The sequence below is a fragment of the Apus apus genome, chromosome 7 (genome assembly GCF_020740795.1).
Source record: "Apus apus isolate bApuApu2 chromosome 7, bApuApu2.pri.cur, whole genome shotgun sequence".
Classification (NCBI taxonomy): Eukaryota; Metazoa; Chordata; class Aves; order Apodiformes; family Apodidae; genus Apus; species Apus apus.
In genome coordinates this window covers 26,016,007-26,037,076 of record NC_067288.1, presented here as the reverse complement: position 1 = coordinate 26,037,076, position 21,070 = coordinate 26,016,007, and the positions used below count along the sequence as shown (strand labels likewise).

At 43.4% G+C, this 21,070-nt stretch overlaps 1 protein-coding gene across 2 annotated transcripts in view; it reads left to right on the top strand.

The window, feature by feature from the left end:
• The first annotated feature begins 782 nt into the window (after positions 1 to 782).
• LRP8 (LDL receptor related protein 8) overlaps positions 783 to 21,070 on the top strand; it is a 163,451-nt gene continuing 143,163 nt past the window's right edge. For both annotated transcript variants that reach the window (XM_051624555.1, XM_051624554.1), the window contains exons 1-2: positions 783 to 871; positions 1,671 to 1,790. In XM_051624555.1, coding sequence (XP_051480515.1) covers positions 802 to 871; positions 1,671 to 1,790 — 190 coding nt within the window. In that variant the 5' untranslated portion in view covers positions 783 to 801. The remainder of the gene's footprint in view (positions 872 to 1,670; positions 1,791 to 21,070) is intronic.

Here is a 21,070-nt window from a genome sequence, read left to right as displayed (position 1 = left end):
GGCCCTCCCCGCGCTGGAGGTTGCCACCTTTAGCCCGCCTCGGCCTTGTCTCGCTACTATGAACACAATTAACTGGGGATGGCTGCGTCCGTGTGGTCATAATGAAATCCCTCAGTGGGAGACCTGAAGTAATGACGGGAGCACACAATTTGTGACTCAAGGCCACTTAAAAGAGTCCACGTGTTTAATTGACTTAATAAAATTAAGATAATGAGGCTGTGACTGTAACCGGCAGACAGAGGAAGGCTCCTGCCGTGGTTCAGGGCGGCGCAGGCCCATCCACCACGGCAGGAGCTCCAGGGTTGCCGCCTCGCTCTGCTCTCCCGGGCCCTTTCGCTGCTGTCCGGCACCGCCGCCGCCTCCCGCAGCCCTGGCGGGACGCGGCCCCTCGCGAAGCGGCAGCAGGTGGGCGCGGCCGCCGAAGGCCACCGGCCTTCGCCGACAGGCCTGGAAACGCACGCCCGAGCGCGGCGTGTGCCGGCTGCGGGGCTCTCGGTGGCCACCGCAGCGCGCCCGTTCGCGCCGGGGGAGGCGCCTCGCAGGTGTCGCTCCGGGCCCGGCCCCTCGGAGCCCGCCCCGGCGGGGGGCGGGAGGGGGCGCGGGCAGCTCCCTCCGCGGGCAGCGGCTGCCGGGTCCGTGCCGAGCGGCGGCGCGCGGGGCCCGCCCAGCGGGGAGCGTCACGGCGCGGCGGCGGCGCGCGGCGGGGCGGGGGCGGCGCCGGGCGCAGGCGGCGCGGGGCAGCGAGCGGCGCGCGGGCGGCGCGCACCCCGCACACGCGCTGCCACCGAGGGAGCGAGCACCATGTGCCGGCCAGCGCTCGCCCGGCTGCTGCTCCTCCAGCTGCTGCTGCTCAGGCTGCTCCTCGGCAAAGGTGGGTCCGGCGCGCCGCGGCCCTGCCGCGCTCCTTTCTGCGCCCTGGCGTGTGGCAAGTGCTCGCTTCGCCTCGGCGCTCCCGGGGAGGAGACGAGCGTCCTGCTTGCCTGCCCGGGCACCCACTCGCCCTGCTGCCCCACGCGAGGGCCAGACGCTCTCGGGGGCCGCGACCTGCAGGGGCCGGGCGTGCTCTTCAACGGGTGAACGCAACGCGAGCGCTGGTGACAGGAGCTGCCACCTTTAATCCCTTACTGAGGAGATTTGTGCCTCATCAAAGCAGCGCTGCACCGTGTCTGCAAAGCAGATTTGCTCCGTTCCCCCCTCCCCGTCTGCAACTTTAGTTGGGTCAGTTCCCTTTTGTCGGGACGGCGCTGATGCCTCTTACCCCCCGCGTCCCCAGGTATCGGTGCGTTTTGCCGCGGTAACAGACGCGCGAGAGGTCCCAGCATCGTTGTGCTTTATGATTTTTCTTTGTCTTTTGCATTTCGGATTTAACCATCATCTGTTCCCAGGCTCCTTTCTCCCCTGCCTTTAAAACAATGCGGGGAAGCACGGGAACGGTCCCTTACATCCCTGCACAAAGCTGCTTCGCGATCGCCTCCGTCTTCCCGCGGAGGCGCATCTCCCTCGGCCCCGCACCGAGCCGCTCGGCCCTGGCGAGCCCAGCCCCCTGGCCGGCGGCTCCCGGTGCCCTGCCCGGCTTCTGCGCGGTTGGGGCCGGGAGGGGAGGTGTCCCCGGGATGCCCCCACCGCGGGAGCGTGCCCTGCTGACCCAGGCGCGGCCTCGTGTCTCGCAGGCGCTGTCAAGGAGTGCGAGGAGGACCAGTTCCAGTGCCGGAACGAGCGGTGCATCCCCGCCATCTGGAAATGCGACGAGGATGACGACTGCTCGGATAACAGCGACGAAGCGGATTGTCGTGAGTGTCTGTCCCGGGGCACGGCGGGAGGAAGAGAGCCGGGGACGGGGCCCTCCCCGCCCCGAGCCTGGCAGGGCGCGCGTCCCAGCTGCGCTGCGCCTCTTTTTTATGAATGAATGAATGAAGTCGCGCCGTCCCCGGCTCCGGCGCCGATTGGCTGTCGGCAGCAGCAGATCCGTGACGCGCGGCCGGGCGCTCCGCTCCGCGCCGCGGGGGGGGCGGCTCCTGCGCTGCCGGCCGCGGCCGGGCTGGCTCGGCCCGGGACACCCGGAGGGTCCTCTGGCACCGCGGGTCCGCTGAGAGCGCCCACCCGGCAGCTCCTCGCCTTCTCCCTGCTCGCTGTGAGGTTCCGCCCTTGCCTTCAGAAACCTTTCTGCTCCCTGTGTCTACAGGGAAGGGCGCAGGTTGTGGGGAGCTGAGAGATGTTTGACCTCGAGGGAGGTCCGTGCTCAGGGCCGGTGACCGGAGCTCATTTGAAAGGCTCCTTGCTTTTAACCATCACCACAAGATGTGGTGTTGGTGTGAGTTTTGTGTTTAAATACATATTTGCAATCATGGTGAGGGGAAGGGAGATGAACAAGTAGCACTGCTTGACAGTGTAAGCCACGTTAACACTGACTGAGTCCCTGGTAGTGTAAGGGAAGAGAGAGCAAGGACACACATACTTTAAGTCCTGGGAAGATGGCAGGCTCGCCTTCTCCAGTGAGTGGCACTCAGTAAACTTTGCCTAGTTTGTAGGGCTGTGCTGCTATTACCTCCGTATTATTTTGCTTACAGCTTCTGACAGCCTAGGAAAATTTGTCTCAATTATGGAGTATAAGAAGCATCTGTAAAAGAAGTTATGGAGCCTAAGTCTTAAATAGAAGTATCTTTAATTTGAAGTTTTAAGTTGCAAATACTGTCTCTTGACTTATCTCTGTAGTATAATACACACTGAATGTGGATCAGTGAACTCTTTGATAGTGCATAGACTGTATCAAGAAAAGAAGAGTCACTGGTTATATGTTTTTCAGTGTGCAACTATCTTGTTAACAGCTTCCCTGATAAATCTGTGTCAGGTGATACTCAGAGTGAATTCTAAGTAGAGTAGTTTAAGGAGAGCAGGGATTCCCAAACTCCTGTTCATGGGGAACATCTTGATGTTACAACAGAAAACATAACATTTATTTCTCGTGCTTTTGTATTCATAGGAACTTCGTAGGCTTTTTATCTGCCTGAGTTTATTATTTGAGGAGTTAGCAGCATTACTTAGTTCAGGTGTAGAAATGCTTTTTGCAGGAATTATAATGGCACTAGTTGGAGGCAATTTAAGATGTGGAATATTTTGAATTCCAGAAGACTCAGCAAAGCCATGGCTGACTGAAAACTAACTTGGACTCATGTAGCCAGAACTGGGCAGGTTTTCTCAGCAGCATACGAGCTTCCAGAGGGAGACACTAATTTGTGCAAGGGCTGGCAATCTCTGAGCAGGCTGACAGTGGTATTATTGAAACCTTCTCTTTAAAAGTCCCTCTGTGCACTGCTGTTCAAAGGCTGGGTGAGCTTCAGGTGACCTGTGGGCTGTGCTTTGGGAGCTGCTGTCTCAGAGGCTGAGATCCTGGCTGGAGTAGCACCCTGAAGGACAGACTGCACTCCATACTGAAGAGTCCATTTATGGCCTGTGCTCCTTGCCTAGCATGAGTGAGTGGGTCAGTATCTGGGCTGCTCTTTTCTCTCTGATCTTCCATCTATGCATTTTGTCCAGTAAGAGTGTAAAACAACATCCTGTTGAATATCGACTCTGTGTGATTGTGTGCTGTGTTAAAATGGTTAGATGGATAATTGCAACTGATGTAGTTCTATTTCAGAAGATTTTTACAGTTGTTGGATTTGTGGGCATTAAAATACTAACTTTTGAGATGTTAGGAAAGAGAATTTTTGGATATGAGGACATCAGGAATCTAAACTTGGCGCTTATTATTGATTGGAGAGCATACTATAGAAATTACTCATGGACTGTTAGTTTAGTTCGCATATATACACACACATATATATAGACTTAGCAGGTACTTCTGCAAGCAGTCTGAAAGACATTTAAATCACATTTCTCACACATTTTTCTGGCTTACATTGTTTCTGCACAGTTTTCTTTCAAAAATGCATGCCCATTTTCAGCATATGTAATGTTTAGAGTTATACTCCCTGAGTGAAAGAAAACATTCCATGTGTTTTTGCTTCTAGATATCACTGCTGTTACAATTCCGCATATTTATTTAAAAAAAAAAATAGCAGATATTTATTTAAGTCTGTTTTATGAAGATGTGATGGAAAAAACTGTTCTGGAAAACTTAGTGAGCTGGAGTGGTGATGGAGAGGGAAAAGAAAATGCAGGTAGCCTGCTGTTAATGAGTACTGATAACCCCTGTAATTACTTGCTAATGTTTTTTCCAGAGCTGGTGACGTATTTGTAATAGCTCATTGCTACTTATGTATATCCTCCCTTGTTGAAGAGAGAGGATGGTCTTCATCTGTATTAAGAATTGGTTTATGAAACAACCTTGTCCTTGTGGAAGATTTTGTAAGCAAGAGTAGCTTAAACAGTTCTGGAAGAAGATAGTTTTTATTTTGTTTTTGCAAAACTGGGACTTCACAGCCTGGCAGTACTCTGTGTGCTTTTTACTAGAAGCCATTTTTCCATGAAGACTTGATGTTGCTGGGTTTTTAGGTTTGGGTTTTTTTTGGTTCTCTCCCCCACCCCCCGAGCTTTGCCGGTGTAACGCTGTGTTTTTTAAAAAGGAGTTTTACATTCTAAAGAGAACATTTCAGTAATCATCCTGTATAGTCTCCTTGGTCTTTTCCATTGTGATGGGTAGTTCAAGTTATCTGCCTTAGGATTGGGGTGTGAGTGAATATGGCGAGGGAAGGGACTGAAGCATGAAAAAGTAATGATCTCAGCTCTTACACAAATGGGATTACTCAGTACTGGTTTGTAAGGTATGTTAAAATTATGCTAGGTTGCTCAATAACCTTCTTGTATATCATAGGGCCCAGTTCTTTCTTGGTATGTAGCAGTTGACTTTAGAGAGTTTACTTATGGGAAATGGAAGAAATTAAAGGAATCCAGTTTGGCTTTCTTCTTTAAGTAAAAAAGGAAAAAAAGCTGTTCAACACAATTTTGTTAACTTTACCTAATGTTGCTGATGAAGGCAGAATTTACAAGATACTAATTTGTGTACATGGTGGAAATATATAAAGTTGTGTACAGATTGCTTAAATACGAAGATGCCTTTTTCCTGTTATGTTTTTATGAAGTTACAGCATTTTATGTGAAAGAAAAAAGGAACAGTGAAGATCCTTTAAAATGTTCCTCTTTATGTACTAATTAGGAAACTAAACTTCCCAAGAGAAAAATAGTGAAAGCTATGGTGTTTGGAATGGTGGGGAAATCAAGCCTTAAGCTGTGGAATTAGAAATCTTGGGTAGCTATTGCAGAGCTTAAATCTATGTAAGACTATTGATTCTGCTCAATGCAAAATAATTTTCTTGAGCTCAATCCAACCTGTGTAGGCCTGACAAGGTAAAAATCCAGTTGCAATTTACAGCTTGCATTGTCGTGATCCACACAGTATGTGATCCACACAATGAGGACAGGGCTCCAGGGCAGTTCTGAATATGTTTTTTTAAGTGCATTTTTCTCCTTCCCTGGATAAGCAAGTGATACTTTGTCCTCCCAGGAAACTCTGGAGAGTCAAGACTGAATTTTGTAACCTATTTCAGAGAATGCTTGCAGTTACACAGTTGTCGAGATTTTTCTTTAATGGTACAGCAGCAGCATTATAGAACAGCAAAGCTATTTTTACAGTGGGAAAAATGTCAATTTTCTGAGGCACAGTGTTTTGGCAAAGGGGATCACGCCTTGCTGAGATACTCTGAATGAGGGATACTGGGTTTTGTTCTAGGTCTCCCTCAGGACAGGTGGACACAGCAGGGCTCAGCTGGCCTTGGGGTCTGCAGCTTGTGTGCTCAGGGTACCTGTTTCTCTGTGCCATGTTCCCAGAATGGAAAATCCTAGAGAGCCACTTTGATGGGCGAACGGCTCTTGGAGACTTTTTGCCCAGTTTTGCAAGTTTCTACTTGCTTGCCACTGCAGCCAGCAGAAAACAAGGAATAACTTAAAAATTGCAGGCAGACACAATATATTTGATGCAAAATAAGAGCTCCTAGTTTGATTATATTTGATACTATTTCATTTTTCTGCTGCAAGTAGAGTAAAAGAGGCTGATGAAAATGAAACAGAAGCTGCAAAACCGCTTTGGCTTTGTAATACCTGCCTGCAGGGGGACACAGTCAAATGCAGAACTACTGTTTCTCTTTTAAAGCTCCATTTCCTATCTTTGTATTTGGATCCTTTCTGTGTTCTTGCTTTCTGCTGAGTACTTTTCCTAGAGGTATTTTATATTGGACAGGATTGAGGCTGCCTCAGGTATGAGATGGAGTCTGAAAGAAGTTACTGTTTCAGAGACTGTTCCTGTGTGTCCAGAATTCAGAATCCACGTGTAGCTTCAGCAGACTTTACCCTGCCTCAGCCCTTGCCCTGCCTTGGGGCCACAGTATGTGACAGTTCCCTTGCTATGGGGAGGAAGAAGGTCTCCTGCTCTCCTTCTGGCTTCGTGTGTAGAGAATCTGCACAGAGTTTGACTCCTGCTGTCTATGTGAAAGCCAAGGAGACAGCCTGGTATTCTTATTGCTTTTCAGTTAAAATTTCACTGGAGCTGGAATTGGGGAATAAAAATCTGTCAAAACCCTATTTGAGAACTAAAATCTGGATCCTGTGAAAAATTAAATATGGCCTGAATAGCTTTGAACCACAGGAATGTAATGGTAGAATGTGACAAAAGTGAGAGAGCATGCAATCACAACTGCCACATATTGTCTATGACTGTTTTTTGTCCTGTGTTATCTCCAGTTTTTCTTCATGTTCAATGTTGAGGCAGTATTTTCTGTTCTGAGTGATAGCTTTCTGTTTCTCTGGAGATGCCTGTGTGCCTTTGAGATGTGCACACCACCATGTAGAGATTTTTAGGTTTCCTTGACATACGTAGAATCATATGCTCTTGATTACATCAGTGATAGTTTAACTAAGTTGCATGGCCATCTTGTACGCTCATCCCAAAGCTGGAAGCAGTGGGAAGAGTGGTGCAGAGAGGCAGGGCTCACTTCCTTGTGTGCCTGTTTTCTGCCAGTCCTGGTCTGTACTGTATTGGTGTATAAGCCAGTCTCAAAACCAGTTTAGTGTTCTTTTGTCTTCAATAGTGAATGTTATTATTTGCTTATCTCTTCCTTTTTCCATTATATTCTCATTCTGTTCTGAGAAAACTCACTTGCATATTTTTTGGGTTTGGGTTATCTCCCCAGATCTGCATCCTTTATGTAGAACATCAAGCAAATAAGTCCATGTGGGAAACGTGCCCATGTCCATTTCCCCATTTCCTGGCACATTTGCTTGAGGATTGCCCTAGATATGAACTGCTTTCCTGAATGTGGTTTTCTTCTATCGCTCCTGTTCATGGTCTGGGAAAGAGAGGGGACTGGAATGGGACCACTAAGAAGACAGAAAGGGAAGATAACTTGATTTTGTGGAGTGCTGCTGTGCTATAACAAGAAAGCACATGTTGCTCTAGGTACAGTTACGGGAACAAGTTGTGATTTGAAAAGCTTCACTGAGGTCAGTGAGAATGGGAAGATGTAAAGTAATGATTCAGTTCAAGAAGAAATTATGGAAGTGCAGTTAAAACCAACAGTGACTTGGTTCATTCATCAAAGAGCTCAGAGGATATAAAAATATTCTACGTTTTGAGCCAAGGTAGGCAAGCTTAATCCAGAGCATTTTAATGTATAGAAAGATCTCAATGAAGGCCAGTTTTATTTTGTCTGCAGTGTGGTAAACCCAGAATTAGCACAGGTTTGTGGTGTGATTTCTTACTACTTGATGTCACAGTGGAAGATACTTAGGATAATTCAGTATTAATCAGAAAATGTCTACAGGTGAACTCAAAAGGTTACATTTATGAGACTGGAGGAACCAAGTGTAATGTGTTGGTGAATGCATTTATCTGACACATCTAGACTAAGAGATTGCCAGTGCTAGAAATAATGAGTTTTCTTGACTCCACTGTCCACTTAAAGGGCTATTAAACACTCTGTAAGGCCTGAAAATGTCTGACAATTATTGATTGTCTTAGCTATTTCTAATAGAGCAGACACCCAGCTTTTGTTTCTGCTAGCTTTTTTAATGCACTTTAAAAATTTACTGGCAAATGTACCATGTCTTTGGTGCACCTCAGAGGCCGTGATGTTGTATTAGAGAACTGTTAGTGGTAGATTTGATTTGGCATGAAATTCAGCTGGTCGTTGTACTGTTGCTTCTGTGATGGCCTCTTCCTCTCTCCAATGCTCCCATTTGCCTGCTGCTTTTCTCTGGTAATTCCAGAGATATTCCCAAAGCATGTTAACTGCTCAACTGTTATTCCGTGTCGTTACATGCCTTATCAAATGCAGTAATATGTCAATTTTTCTTTCTTTGCTTTGCCCAGGAAAACAAATCAGTAAGCTGAGTTTGAGTGATAGGGTGAAGATTTGTGTTGCTGTTTCTTTTCTTGGGCAGTGGCATGTCCTCAGTAGAAGAGTAGACTGCTCCAGTGTGCTCTGCTCCCAGTGCAGGAAGCTGGTCCTAGCCAAAGGGGAGAATCCACTATTTTATGGTACATGTGTTGGAAGTGGTGAAATTTTTTCTAACTCTCAATTTCCTATTGAAATGATTAATATTTAGATAGCCACAAGTGAAAGGAAGGGGATAAAAAGCCGTGTGAGAAAATTAAAGCTGATTTTCTGCTATGTGAAAAATTCTAGCTGAAATAAAAGAGCTAACAAACTGATGAGCCTGTAGAAGTTGCAATCATGGTGTAAGCTAGTTGAAAAATAAAACTAAACCCATCCAAACTGAAATATTTTCAAAAGCCAGATTTTAACCTAAGAGAAGCCAGAAGATTTTTAAAGTAGGAATGTGAGCTCCATCTCTGATGGTCTTTTGGTGTGAGGTATGCTCTGCGTCTTGCCCTAATAATAATAGGGCCATGATAGGTTTTGGTTCTGTTCCTGGCAAAGATTCTGACTTTTTCTCCAAAGCTGAGGCTGATGTGGCAGCCCTATGCTATGAAGAGGTGAGTGAACGGTGTTACAGCAGTGCTTCTGGCTTTGAGATGAGCATACAAGCTGGCCATGCAACTCAGTTAAACTATCACTGATGTAGTCAAGAGCATATGATCCTACGTATGTCAAGGAAACCTAAAACACGGTGGTGTGCCCGTGTCAAAGGCACACAGGCATCTCCAGAGAAACAGCCAGCAGCAGAGCCAAGAACAGAAATGGGTCTCCTACCTACCTACCAACCAGTGCTCAATACGCTCAACCATATTGATAACTGCAGAGGTACCTGTTGGACTAGTTGAAGTTTTTCAATTTTTCCTCCAGGTCTCCTGGCCTTTTTTCTTTCTAAGCTAAGGCCTGGAAGTCAGTTTAACCTTACAGTTAATGCCAAGAACAAGTGTTAGAAACGAGAAGAGAAAAGAATTTGTAGTTAGCTTAGAGTAAAGCTAGTAGCCTTTGGGCTGCAGCCATGTAAAGTGAGCTTTATAGCCATTTTTTTAGTTGTTCTGTTTCTGGTGCAGCAATATTATTTTTGCATTATTAATATTTATTAAATGCTTGAGAGCATGTGTGGCACTGTACCAGGACCAGAGCAGTCAGGGACTCAGTTTCCATGGCAGCAGAAGCACAGTCCTGTACTTGCAGAACCAGCAGGGCTCTTTTTGACAACTGCTCTCTGTGCTGCGATTACTCTTTCTTTTTAAAGATAGTTATGTAATTTAAAATCTAATTTCATTAGTGCTGCAGGATCTTGTCCATCCTGGGTGAGAATTTTATCTTTTCTCTAGTTCTAGCTTGGTTTCTGTAGCTTCTGTGGGTCTGATTTCTTCTACTTGTAAAACACTGGAAGAGGGGGAAGAAAGTATGTTTAAAATCCATTGAAATAGATGGAAATTTCCTCTTGATTTTGGTTAAATTTGAAATGTTATGTTGTTGTAGATTTCTCTCCCTTTCCAAGTAGCCTGTAGCATAGCTTTATTCATGAAAAAAATAATCGTTGAAGAAACTAGTGTGTACAACTGACAGTAAATGCTCAAACTGTTCTTTTTTCCACATTTAAAGAGCTGCTCCAATTTCAGGTTTTAATTTTGTTTTGCATTTTAACTGGCTCAGCTATGCATCACCCAGTAGAGGTTTTCTGTCCATCTCTCCTTTCTGTGTATAAAGTTAATGCGATGAATTTCTTGGTGGCTTTTCAGGCTTCTATTTTTGTTGCTCTAGATGAGTAAGTCTGTAGGTATCTTCCCAGATATGTTGCATGGGTTTCCTATGATACCATTTGCTTTACTTGCTGATTTAGCAGTGATTGTATATCTGTAAATCTTGCTATATTTGCTTGACCTATTCTGGCCAGATACAATGCTACTCTGTGATCCAGAGAGTAGTTAGGGCATAAAAATCAGCAGTAGCAGGAGTAGTGAATATACTTGCAGTGACAATAACAATTTAAGATGTAAATTACAACTTGTTTCTGCAGACTTCACATCCTGAATCACAATTGCATGTATGCAGCTACTTATAAACAGAGAGAAGTGCCCCAGTTTCTTTGATAACAAATGTCAGTGTTGACTGATATAGGCCAAGAAATATACCTTCTGTTTCTGTAACTGAGTGGTTCTATTCTTGTTACTTTCTGTTACACTGATTACACATTTGTCATCTAGTGCTCGTTAGCAGTTAAGCTTCCTATAAGTCTTCCCCATACAAGTGGACTAAATATTATTCTATGGGTGTGAAAACTGATGCTTAAAGAAGTGATGCTTTGCCCGAGGCTGTAGAGTGATTCAGCATCTCAATGTGAACATTAGTGACTTGTGAAGAATGTTCCAAATTTCTTGTTTTCTGGTCCATTATCACATTGTTTTACACACATAATCGTGTTCCTCGGATTAAATGACTGCTCAAGGGCTTAGTCTTTGCCTTTGTCATATACAGTTTGTAAAACATTCAGAAAAATGCCAGTGTTCAGATAATTCACTATTTCAAAATTTTAATGTTGGTTCAAGTGCAGGAAATACTCAAATGGATCATTTCTTGTATTAAGTATCAAAGATATACAAAATGCAGGCGTTTGAGGGAGGACATGGTAGTTGTTTTGCTTTTCAAAATGGATTCTTTTCATTCTTTTTATGCATTCTAACGTATCCTAAAGAATAATAGAGCATAGCCTGTATATGGGCAGTCATCAGTGCAGCCACCTCTTCAGCTGGCCAAAAGTCCCAGGTTTAAGACTAAACAGGAGACATTGTTTTAATTGCTAAAGAGGCTCTTTGCATTTCATATGGGGACAGTGTCTCTCCAGACCTGTTACCTCTGTGCCCACACCTTGCTGTTACCTGAGCATTATCAAAGTAATCAGTAGTGCACCCTTCCTTCAGTGAATTATTTGTAACGTATCCTTGACTGACAAGAACCAAGATGATAGGGAAGTTTAATTTGTGATTACATGTTTTATTGCTGCTTCTCTTTTCCTTCTTCCTTTCTGGGTAAAACAATAAAGGTCAATTTAGATTGCACAACTCCTAAGTTTGTGCAACAGTGTTCATTTCTGCTAGCTTGAGAAGTAGGGCTGTATCCTTACCTGGGTGGCAATAACAGGTGGCATTTAAATTAGCTGAGTACTATGAGGTGATCCTGTTTGGCTTGTTATACAGTTCAGAAGGAGTAACCTGTATGGGGAAAATTCTTTGGTGGATGATAAATAATGAGTTTCAGAGGGAAGCTCTGGAACAATCTCTGCCAGGATCACATTGGTGTACTGAAATTGTGTGCTTTGCTGCAAGGAGTTTCTCTTTGCTGGGTGATTTCTGTTCCCCTTTATAGAAAAGCTCTTTAACACAGAATTTTGTCCTATTTTTTTATAACATAGTGTGTTATGTTTGCCCAAGGTGCCGGTGCACGTTGATCCCTGAAGTTATATATGGATTAAGGAGCTATGTTGACAGGTGCTGAAAAGAATTGCATCCGTCCAGTTCTTGGCTGGAGGGGCTCTGATGGTGGCATGGCACTTCAAAGAGTCTGAGTGCAAAACAGGGGAGAAATGCTGGGGCCTGTGGTGTAAATCCAGGCACTCTCTTCTAGAGGGAAATGATAAAGAACATAGGTGATTTTTCTTCATGACTGTGGATGAGCATCTGGCAGAGCAATGTGGAGCCTTTCCCGGGCTTGAACACAACATCCCATTGCCTTGCTAGGATCCTTTTCCTTCAGGATCTTCCACATGAGTTTATCCATTAGTTCTCATGGCCGTCTTTTGCAGAGTGCCTGTCCTCAGGCAAGCAATAATGCAGAAGATGTGTGTTCTCAGAAGAAAAGCCGTCGCCTGTCACTGAGCAGTTCTCATCCTCCACCTATCAAGTGTTAAGGTCAGGACTGAGATAATCAGCACCATGGGAAATGCTGCATTCCTGCAGCAATTGTGCTGGGGTTTAAAGGGTCTTTGGCTTACAGGACTGCTGCCCTGCCAGCTTCATCTCTATCTGATCAGCAGACTGTAGGAGTTCTTCAAGAAAACTTAAAGCCAAAATAGCCTATTAGGAGATTGTTTTCTTTACTTCTCCATGCAAGCTGGATAGCTGTCAGTGGGTTGTCCATAATAGTAAGGGTAGAGCAGTGATCTTCATTACTAACAGGTTCCTTTTCTATACTGTGTTGTGCAGCCTTCATTATCATATCATGGGATTAATTTTAGAATGCAAAAAAGATGGTTCTCTGGCAGGGAAGACCAGAGAGGGGAAGGACAGCAGCCAAGTACAGGACCTATTTTGCCCCCTTCCCACAAGATTTTTTTTTTCTTTCTTGCTGTGGCAGAGTGTGGATTTGAATGTGGCATTAGAAATATATTCAGTGATTGGTTTTGGGGCAGAATCTTGCTGTTTCATTTTTGAATAGGGTTTTTTCCCTACTACTTGTTTTTTACTGAAGTTTTGTGCGATTAGTTTTCTTAAGGGGAAGAACAAGCTTGATGAGACCTAGATCAGCAAACCAAAATTCCCCAAAGCTTTTCTTTAAAAACTATGACTATTTTTTTGTGACTCAGGTACATCTGAAAGCTGGTATCATCTCGGGCTAGTTGGGGGTGAATTTTCTCTAGATGAAGCTTTTTGGTGCATCAGTTTGACCTTTAACACAGAAAAAGGGCATGTGTAAATGTCATTTTTCTACAGTAAACAGCTGGAATTATCTCTTACAGAGTTGTTTTTTTTCTGTACTTTTATAATAGCAGACATTTTTACAGCAGTTGGACATACAAGAATGATGCAGGTTTCACTGTCGTACTTTGGATAAATTGTCTTCAATAGATGGAAAGGAGAAGATTCATACCTGTTAGTGCTGTATGTGTGAGAGAGAATGAATTCTATTCCTCATTGGATATGAATTGGAAGATTGAGAATATAATTTGGTTCTGAAGTGTTAGAAATTGAAGTATTAAACTATGAGTATCTTGGGATTTGGGGAAGGTATTTGCTGTGCATTCTGTTCTAATTAATTGTGGTGTTCGGTGTGGCTTCCTTATTACTTTAATCTATGGACAGCATCATTCCCTGATGTTGAAATTTGAAGAAAGAAAACATTGTTTGCCTGATGGCTCAGCCTGATCTTGGTGCTGCAGAAGCCTCTGAGGAGATGCTGATCTGTTATTTCAGATTGCTGACTAACAACTTGGCCCTGTAGCTTCACAGCACAGGCCTGGACCACTGTTTTGTTCAAAGTGAGTATGAAGTCCTCTGTAATTCTGTCTTGGAAAAGAAAGTACAGTTTCATTTTGTTTCTGATCTCATGCATCCCCCAGCTACATTGTGTGAGGACTCGACACAGGCAAGCCATGAAAATAGAAACTGTCCTTTTTTTATTGACTGTTGATTCAGTCTATATCCAGTACTACTTTTCCCTGTGTTCTCCGGTGTCCTGCTGAAGGGAGTATCAGTCACAGGCATATTTTAGTTTGTGATATCCCTACTTGAAGAATGATCCTGCTTTGCTTTTGGAGATTGTAAAATTATCTCCTCACCTGCTGCGAGACTGCTTAGTCTGCATGTACAGCTCTGCTCTTTTGTGGAAGGGGTCAAGCTGACTCCAACAGATGGTGTGTTATTCCTCCAGCTAGAGCAGGTTCTCTGTATGCTAAACTTCAGGTGTCTTTGCCTTTTGGAGCAGAAAGACCCAGAGTTCTCAGTGTGGTATAGGTGTAGTGCGTAGCTTGGAGCTTTAACACAGGAAGGCTAAAAGAGGAGGAAATCACAAGTGTTGACATAATACTTAAATTGTATTTAGGGCCTGCTTATGGCAGTAAAATCCTCACAGTTTCTTTGGCTTAGTGAATCTGGTGTTCACCCTGCCCCAGAGAGTGAGCATCTCAGCAGCAGCTGAGGTTTCTTTAGGCTTCTCCCACAGTTTGCAGCTTATCTGTCACAGCAGGGATGGACCTGAGGGAAATGAGCAGCATTTCTCAGTCCCGCAGTGGTGTGCAGGCTTTTCTCCTACCACCCCCATGGCTGGGTATCCCCAGTTGAAGCTCCTTGTCCTGCCTGACATTCTCTTGTATCCTGGCCTAAATATGACTTGGAAAACCTCAATATTATTGCTTTAATCCACTTGCATACAAAAAAACCCTTCAAGTTCATGTTCTCTTTTAGGTACTGGGCAATATATTCAACTGAAAACAAAAACCCAAAACAACAAAAACCAACCCTGAACCACTTGGCAAGGCATTTTTTCATGCTAAGATGCAGGGTATTAGGTTGCACAGCAGAACTCTTGGTGAGTTCAAAGCAAGTTTATTGTTACTGTGTGAGTATTTGGTGAGTCACTGTAAACCTCTCTAATTCTCTTACGTCAGTATTGTAACTTACATCCTGCTTTTTCAGTACCCATTCCTCAGGCAATGTTAATGGGATTTTCTAGTATTATATAGATACTAAAGCACTTCCAGAGCATTAGATTTTTAGACTGCAGAAAGTGGCCAGGAGGAATTCTCAAATATGAGTAGGCACTCTGCGTATCTATCCCTGATGTGCAGTTGCTTATAAGTGTATGAACTTGATAATGGAGGTTTGTTTTGATGAGCTTTTGTGAGCTTGGACTTTTGTTCAGTGTCTGAATAAGTAGGTCAAATAAACGGCCTTTGCGTTTTCCAGCATGCTGTCTCTCCTCCAGATGAAAAGCAGATAACCATTGTTCAGTCCTGCCAAAACTATTGTATTACAAACTTTTTCTGGGAAGGTGGCTATTGAGTAAAATAGTACTGCTCTTGTGAGCATCCTTGCTCGTGAAGGCTTCATGCAGCCCGTCTGGGGACAGTGTTCAGTGGCTGTGTTCTGGGGGAACGTGCAGGTGAGAGCCAGGCCTGCTGAAGGGGGATTTGGGTGCTTTGGACAGTTACATCTGCAGTTCTCCACTGGAAAGGTGCCTCCCTGTGCAGAGAGCTTGTAGTGTGAGCTTACTTGATTGAGCTCAGACACTGTAAGTCAAGGGAAGCCTTAAGAGAAATAAAATAGCACTATGGCTGAGAATGAAACCCCTGTACAAGGTCTGGTGAGCCAGCCGGAAGCTCAGCCATGCCTGAACTTTGTGGTTTTAATAAATGGAGCTTGTGTCGTGCCTGTTGAGAAAATATGCCCCATATGGAGAACCCTTAAAGAGCAGAAGGAAGATGTAATGGGAAAGGCAGGCTGAAAGCTTGACAAAGCATGTCCCTGTTTCAACAGGCTCTGTGGCAGGCTCTTCCCTCCTCAAAGAAACTGTGTAGACTTAACCTCAAATGTCATCAGAGAAGTCCTCAAAAGCTCTTTGTGCTTAGGGCTGTTTGTTCCTTAGCCTCAGATTGCTGACAATAATTGTGATGGTGTGTTCTGTATCACATAGACCTCACCAGTTCTTTGGGAGTGGCTAATTCCCTTCCAGCATCAGTTAATGCTAGTTTGATCCCAGCTGTCATGCTGTAAAGGTGAGTGGCTTTCCCCATCTCAGGACAGTTACTGAAACTTGCCAAGAAGCAGAGACACAACAGGGAAGCAGGAAACCTTTGCGTTATTTTATTGTTGCTATTTCGTGTGGAACTGGCTTTGCATGCAGAAAACTATTGCTGTCAGTGCAGAGAACTGGAAGGGTGTGACTGCATGGCAGTAGCAGGAAAATAAAAATGCCTATCTTACCCCTTTGATTATTAGTGAGTCCATAGGCCCCAGAAGTAGTATTGAGGTTATTGAGTAAATGCCCTAATTTTTAAAAATGAAAACAAGAAGTTTCATTATAGCCATCAAGAGATGCAGGGTACTTAGTTCTTAAAATGTGGGCTATTTATTGAAGCAGGGTCACAGACTTGGTATAAAATAGCATTTTCTTTTATATTTGTGCCTTTCTAAATTTGCATTGACAAGCCCCTTCAGCCGTCATTTTCCCAGTTTACCTACTTGTGAGATGGGGAAATGGTTCGTCTTTATTTTTGTAAAATAGTGCAGTCAATAAACAGTCGGAAGAGTGGACCAGGAGCTTGGTATTGCAGTGTAGCTAACTGTGTGTGCTTGGAAACAAAATCAGCAAATTGGCATTTGATCAAGGGAAGCAGCTTTCAGGTTTAGAGGGTTGGACTTCTGAATCGAGCAAGAATATTGAATGCAACCCAGATGGCATCCTGGAGGGAAGTTTTGTGGCATCAATTAGCTTGTAGGTGACCGTGCTTCTAGCCAACTGTGAGTTATTTGGCATCTTGCCACTTGACTTAGGGAAAATTCAAGAGCAGTGGGATGAAATAGACTTCCTGAGAGACAAAGAGAAAAATGTCTTCGCTTTATGGAAAGAGATTTGCAGATGCTGTTTCATAAGTGATTTAGGCTGTTTGCTCTTGTACAGCCACATATCTCAGCCTCATCTATATACATTCATTTGCCACATTGGTATGAATAAACCTCTCAAATTTCACATGTAATTTGTTCTCAGGAAGAAGACTGCAGATAAAAGGGCCACCAAAAGCTGGACCAGTGCCCTTGTAGCTTTTAGAAGGTAACCTTCATTTAAAATTTCCTTCTGGGAATTATGTTCTTATCTACGTTTTAGGACTTGGATGTTTCTACTGCAGGGTAAGACTAAATGAAGTTGTTGCACTCTGGACTCAAAAGAAGCTGCCAAATCCCTGAAAAACTGGCTGCATTGTAGTGGTTTGTAGTGCCACAGTTTGATATCATCCTGCTGAGAACTGAGTCTAAAGAGCAGTAAGAGTAAACACCCATTATGGGACAGCTGTGGGAATGTGACTTATTTGATATTGGAATGAACTAGCAACAGTTTTTGTTGACTTAAAGAATGTGCACCAGTTTACAGATTTTTTTTTATTTTTTTTTTTAATTTTTAGTCCATTTTAAAGGGACTTAAAATCGTCTCCGTGTCTCGGGTGCTGACACTTCAGATGGCTTTTGCATCTGTGCAATGAAGGATAATTAGGTTTGTAGAACAGATGTTCTGAAAGCCTGCACTGCAGTATGCCTGCCTGTTTCTGGCTCCTGCACTCCTGGGTGCACTTGTTTTCTTTTTATGTAGGAGAACAGCAAATTCCCAGTCTTCTGTATCCAATAAGGACTTCAAGATCTCGTACTAGATTTAATCAGTAAATGCTTCACTAAGAGTTTTAGAAATGAACAGCTTTGCTCCCATGAATTTATTTCAGCTGCTTAGTTAGTACAGTTTTTACTCTACATTGGAATGTGTATGGCTTTTTCAAAAATGAGCAGAAGTGTTTGCAAAGAAGTAATGATGGTGAGATTTTTCACTCCATTCTCCTGAGGCATAACGATTACCAAATAATAATAATAAAAAAAAAGCTCCCAGGGAAAGTAGAATTATACCATTATCCCAGAATTGCATTCTGTTGTGTAATACCTTGTGCCATACTGTCTGTTGGAGGCAGGAATGGGATTTTGTAAATAGCCAGATAGGAACAAGGATGCGAACTATGAATATGGATGTATGCCAAGAGTGGCCTAGGACTGGCTTTATGAAGTACAAAATGTTCTTCATGGCACTTTCTGGACTGGAGATGTGATTTTTCTGTTTCATCACATCACACAAGGTTGTATGCTTCTCCTAGCGTAGCTGTTACAGAAGAGGCAGTGCTTTGCTTTTGAAAACTGTTAAATACAAAAAGCTATTAAATGGAGGGAACCTTTTAAATAAAATTTACATCTTCCTTTTTACTGAACAGGTAATATTATATACAGATGTGCTTTCCCTCATAATTTCATCAGGTGTGCCTGTTTTTCACAGACAAGGGCTTAGGCAGCTCATCTTCTGCCTTTCAAAGACCTCCAGTTTGCTTCCATTCCAGAGGGGAACAGATCTCTTTCAAAAATGACTTGGCTAAGTCATTCCTTCTGGCATTAATCCAATCCAGTACACACGTTTGTTTTTACAACTTCAAAAAGATGTGGTATGAGAAACAACAATAGCTTCAAAAAAGGACCCGAGACACAGCACTAAAAGAAAAAAAAATCTTTCAAAGCTTCACAGGAGTGCAGATGTGGGGAAAAAAATACTACATATTCAGAGCAGTATGGTGGGAGATATTTTGGGGGGTTGGTTTCAATTGAGCAACAGAATTGGACACTGGTTTCTTGCTTCCATCTTAACTGCTACTGAATGGGGATCAGTTTTGTTGCAATTCCAAGCAAACTCACCTCCTGTTGGAAATCAGTGGAAACTGCAGGGATTTTCTCAGTCTGGTTCTTGCATTTCATAGTGACTACTGAAGAGAGAACATGGACTTACACTCCCAGGCATTTTACAAGTAAAGTCAATGCATAACATTATTTTTAGATCTGATTTTTTAAAATGCCTGCTGAAAGAGCTTTCTCTCTCAGCTTTGCATAAGAATGAACCTGGCAATCAAATCTTTATGTAAATAAAACTTGCAGCTCACTCAATCAATATTTTGTTATTTTCTTAGCATGTATAGAATAAAATCACAGGAGAGGTAGTTAATTTTCAAAATTAATGCTAAACTTGCTACAGAAGTTACAATCTGAAGAGTCAACTGAAATCTAAGTCTGCAAAATCCTGGTCAGAGAATTAATTTCTTTCTCCAGAGGTCATGTTGTCATGGCACTCTGGTCTGAGAATTTTAGGTTTTATATCGCTGTTGTGAGAATCACATTTGAGAGCTTCATGTTTCTCCTCTAAATATTGCAATAGTTAGGAAGACATTCTTAGAACTGAGTCATCTGAGTGACTTTCACCCTCAATGCAGAATGAATCCTCCTTGTGCCTGATTCTCAGGAAGGTTCAATTCCTTCCAGTAGTTCATGCAGTGATGTATCAGCTGCTGCTGCGAGAGAGAGAAAGCAATGATATGGCAGAGGGTTGCTATGCATATGCAATTTCTGTAGCTGGCAAAGTTCAAAGTCTGTTTCTATTTTCCCTTGATTCTTTCTAAAGAATCCCTCCAAAATGTTCTAATATCTTGTTCAGGGCTGTGCTCCAAGGATGCTGGATGAACTGTCAATAACCCAAGTGCTACAGAGCCTCCTGGATGCAGTGGCAGCTGCTGCAGGGAGGAGAGCTAAGAGTGCACTGCTCTCTTCTGCTAGCAACAGCTGGAAGATCTTGTAAGGGGCACTGTAATATTTTAGTACCTGCTGGGACAGTTTATTTTCTTTTTATCTGTAAGGCAGAAAAGTCTCACAAAACTGTAATGCACTTAGATTTTGGAAACTCTGCACTGAGAGCAGAACTTTAAATCTGATGCAGCCAGAGGTGTCCAAGGCAACACAGCACTTGGACGCTTCCAGATACAAGATCATTAATCTTCAGAGTAGTCAAGAACTTGATTTAACCTCTGTGTCCTCTACAGTGTTGCTGTGTTGTTGAGTTATTGGTCAGCGTAAGAAGTCAAATTTAATCCTCAGTGAATTTGAACTTCTGTGGCTTTCATGTTCTGAAGACAGCATTGCTACTCCTGTGCAGTCATCTGATGTGGGTTTATACAAGAGCTGTGAGGACACTTAGCTTTTCCATGAACATGTGGCAAATGCTTGTGCTTTTCTCTTTCTCCCCAAGGGTTTCTGGCATGGTACTGCATTCCTATTCAGTCATTGCCCTTAGGCTCATTACTTCCCTATACACATGGGACATTTTAAATTTAGTTTTTTGGTTTCATCACAGTGGGTGCTACTTGGTGGTTTTGTTGAATATCCAATATGGTATTTTAAACAAAAAAAAAAAGCTTTTCATATTTGATAAAAATGACAAAGGGGGAGGTCTTGCCTATCACCCTTTGGTCTAGTGGTGACTCAGCAAGCTAGCAGGCTTCCACACCTGCATGGGATCCAGGTCAAGTACGCAGTGTGATTTGTGCTGGTAGTCCCAGGTGTAGACAGACCAGATGAGATAACATGTGGCCTGAAGAAGGACAGCTTTGTTTCTGTTCTCTGCTCAATTCTTGTGTTTAGGATTGTCCAGCCTTTGTGCCATCTTCACCTTTACATCTGCAAACAGAGTGGTGACAAAGTCTTCTCTACAGACTTGTTTTGGCATTACCAAAAACAAAGGGAAAATGTGTTTTGTTTTCTTTGCCTTTAAAATCCTCCTGCAGAAAGGATGCGAGTGTGGTGGCAGAACTTACAAAATAAACAACTTACTGGGTGAGTTCAGACTCTGACCACTTTTTTTCCAAGTAGGAATAATATGTTTTGGTCATTGCTAACACTGACTTGAGATGAAGCAGATTTTAAGCGTGAAATACTTAACAGGCAGTGACTGAACCAGAGCTACCCAGCAATCCCTTTTTGGTGTTTTCTTAAGTCTTCAACAGGATCCCTATCTTCCCACTCCAGGTCATATCACTCATGGCATGGCTGATTTTAGGAATTCGAATGGCTTTCTCTTCCATTTGACTCTTATTTCCCAAGAAATTATACAAACCTTTGGTCTGTTGCCTCCTCTGATTACCTCCTGTTCAGTGTTCTATGAGATGAGTACCTGAAAAGCACAACCAATCCATGACACTAATGCCACTAATTACAGCTAATGAGTGTGTTTGAAAGCATTCTCACAAGCAAATCCAGACCTAGCCTGGCAATCTTTCAGGCTACTGCTTGGTTTTTATT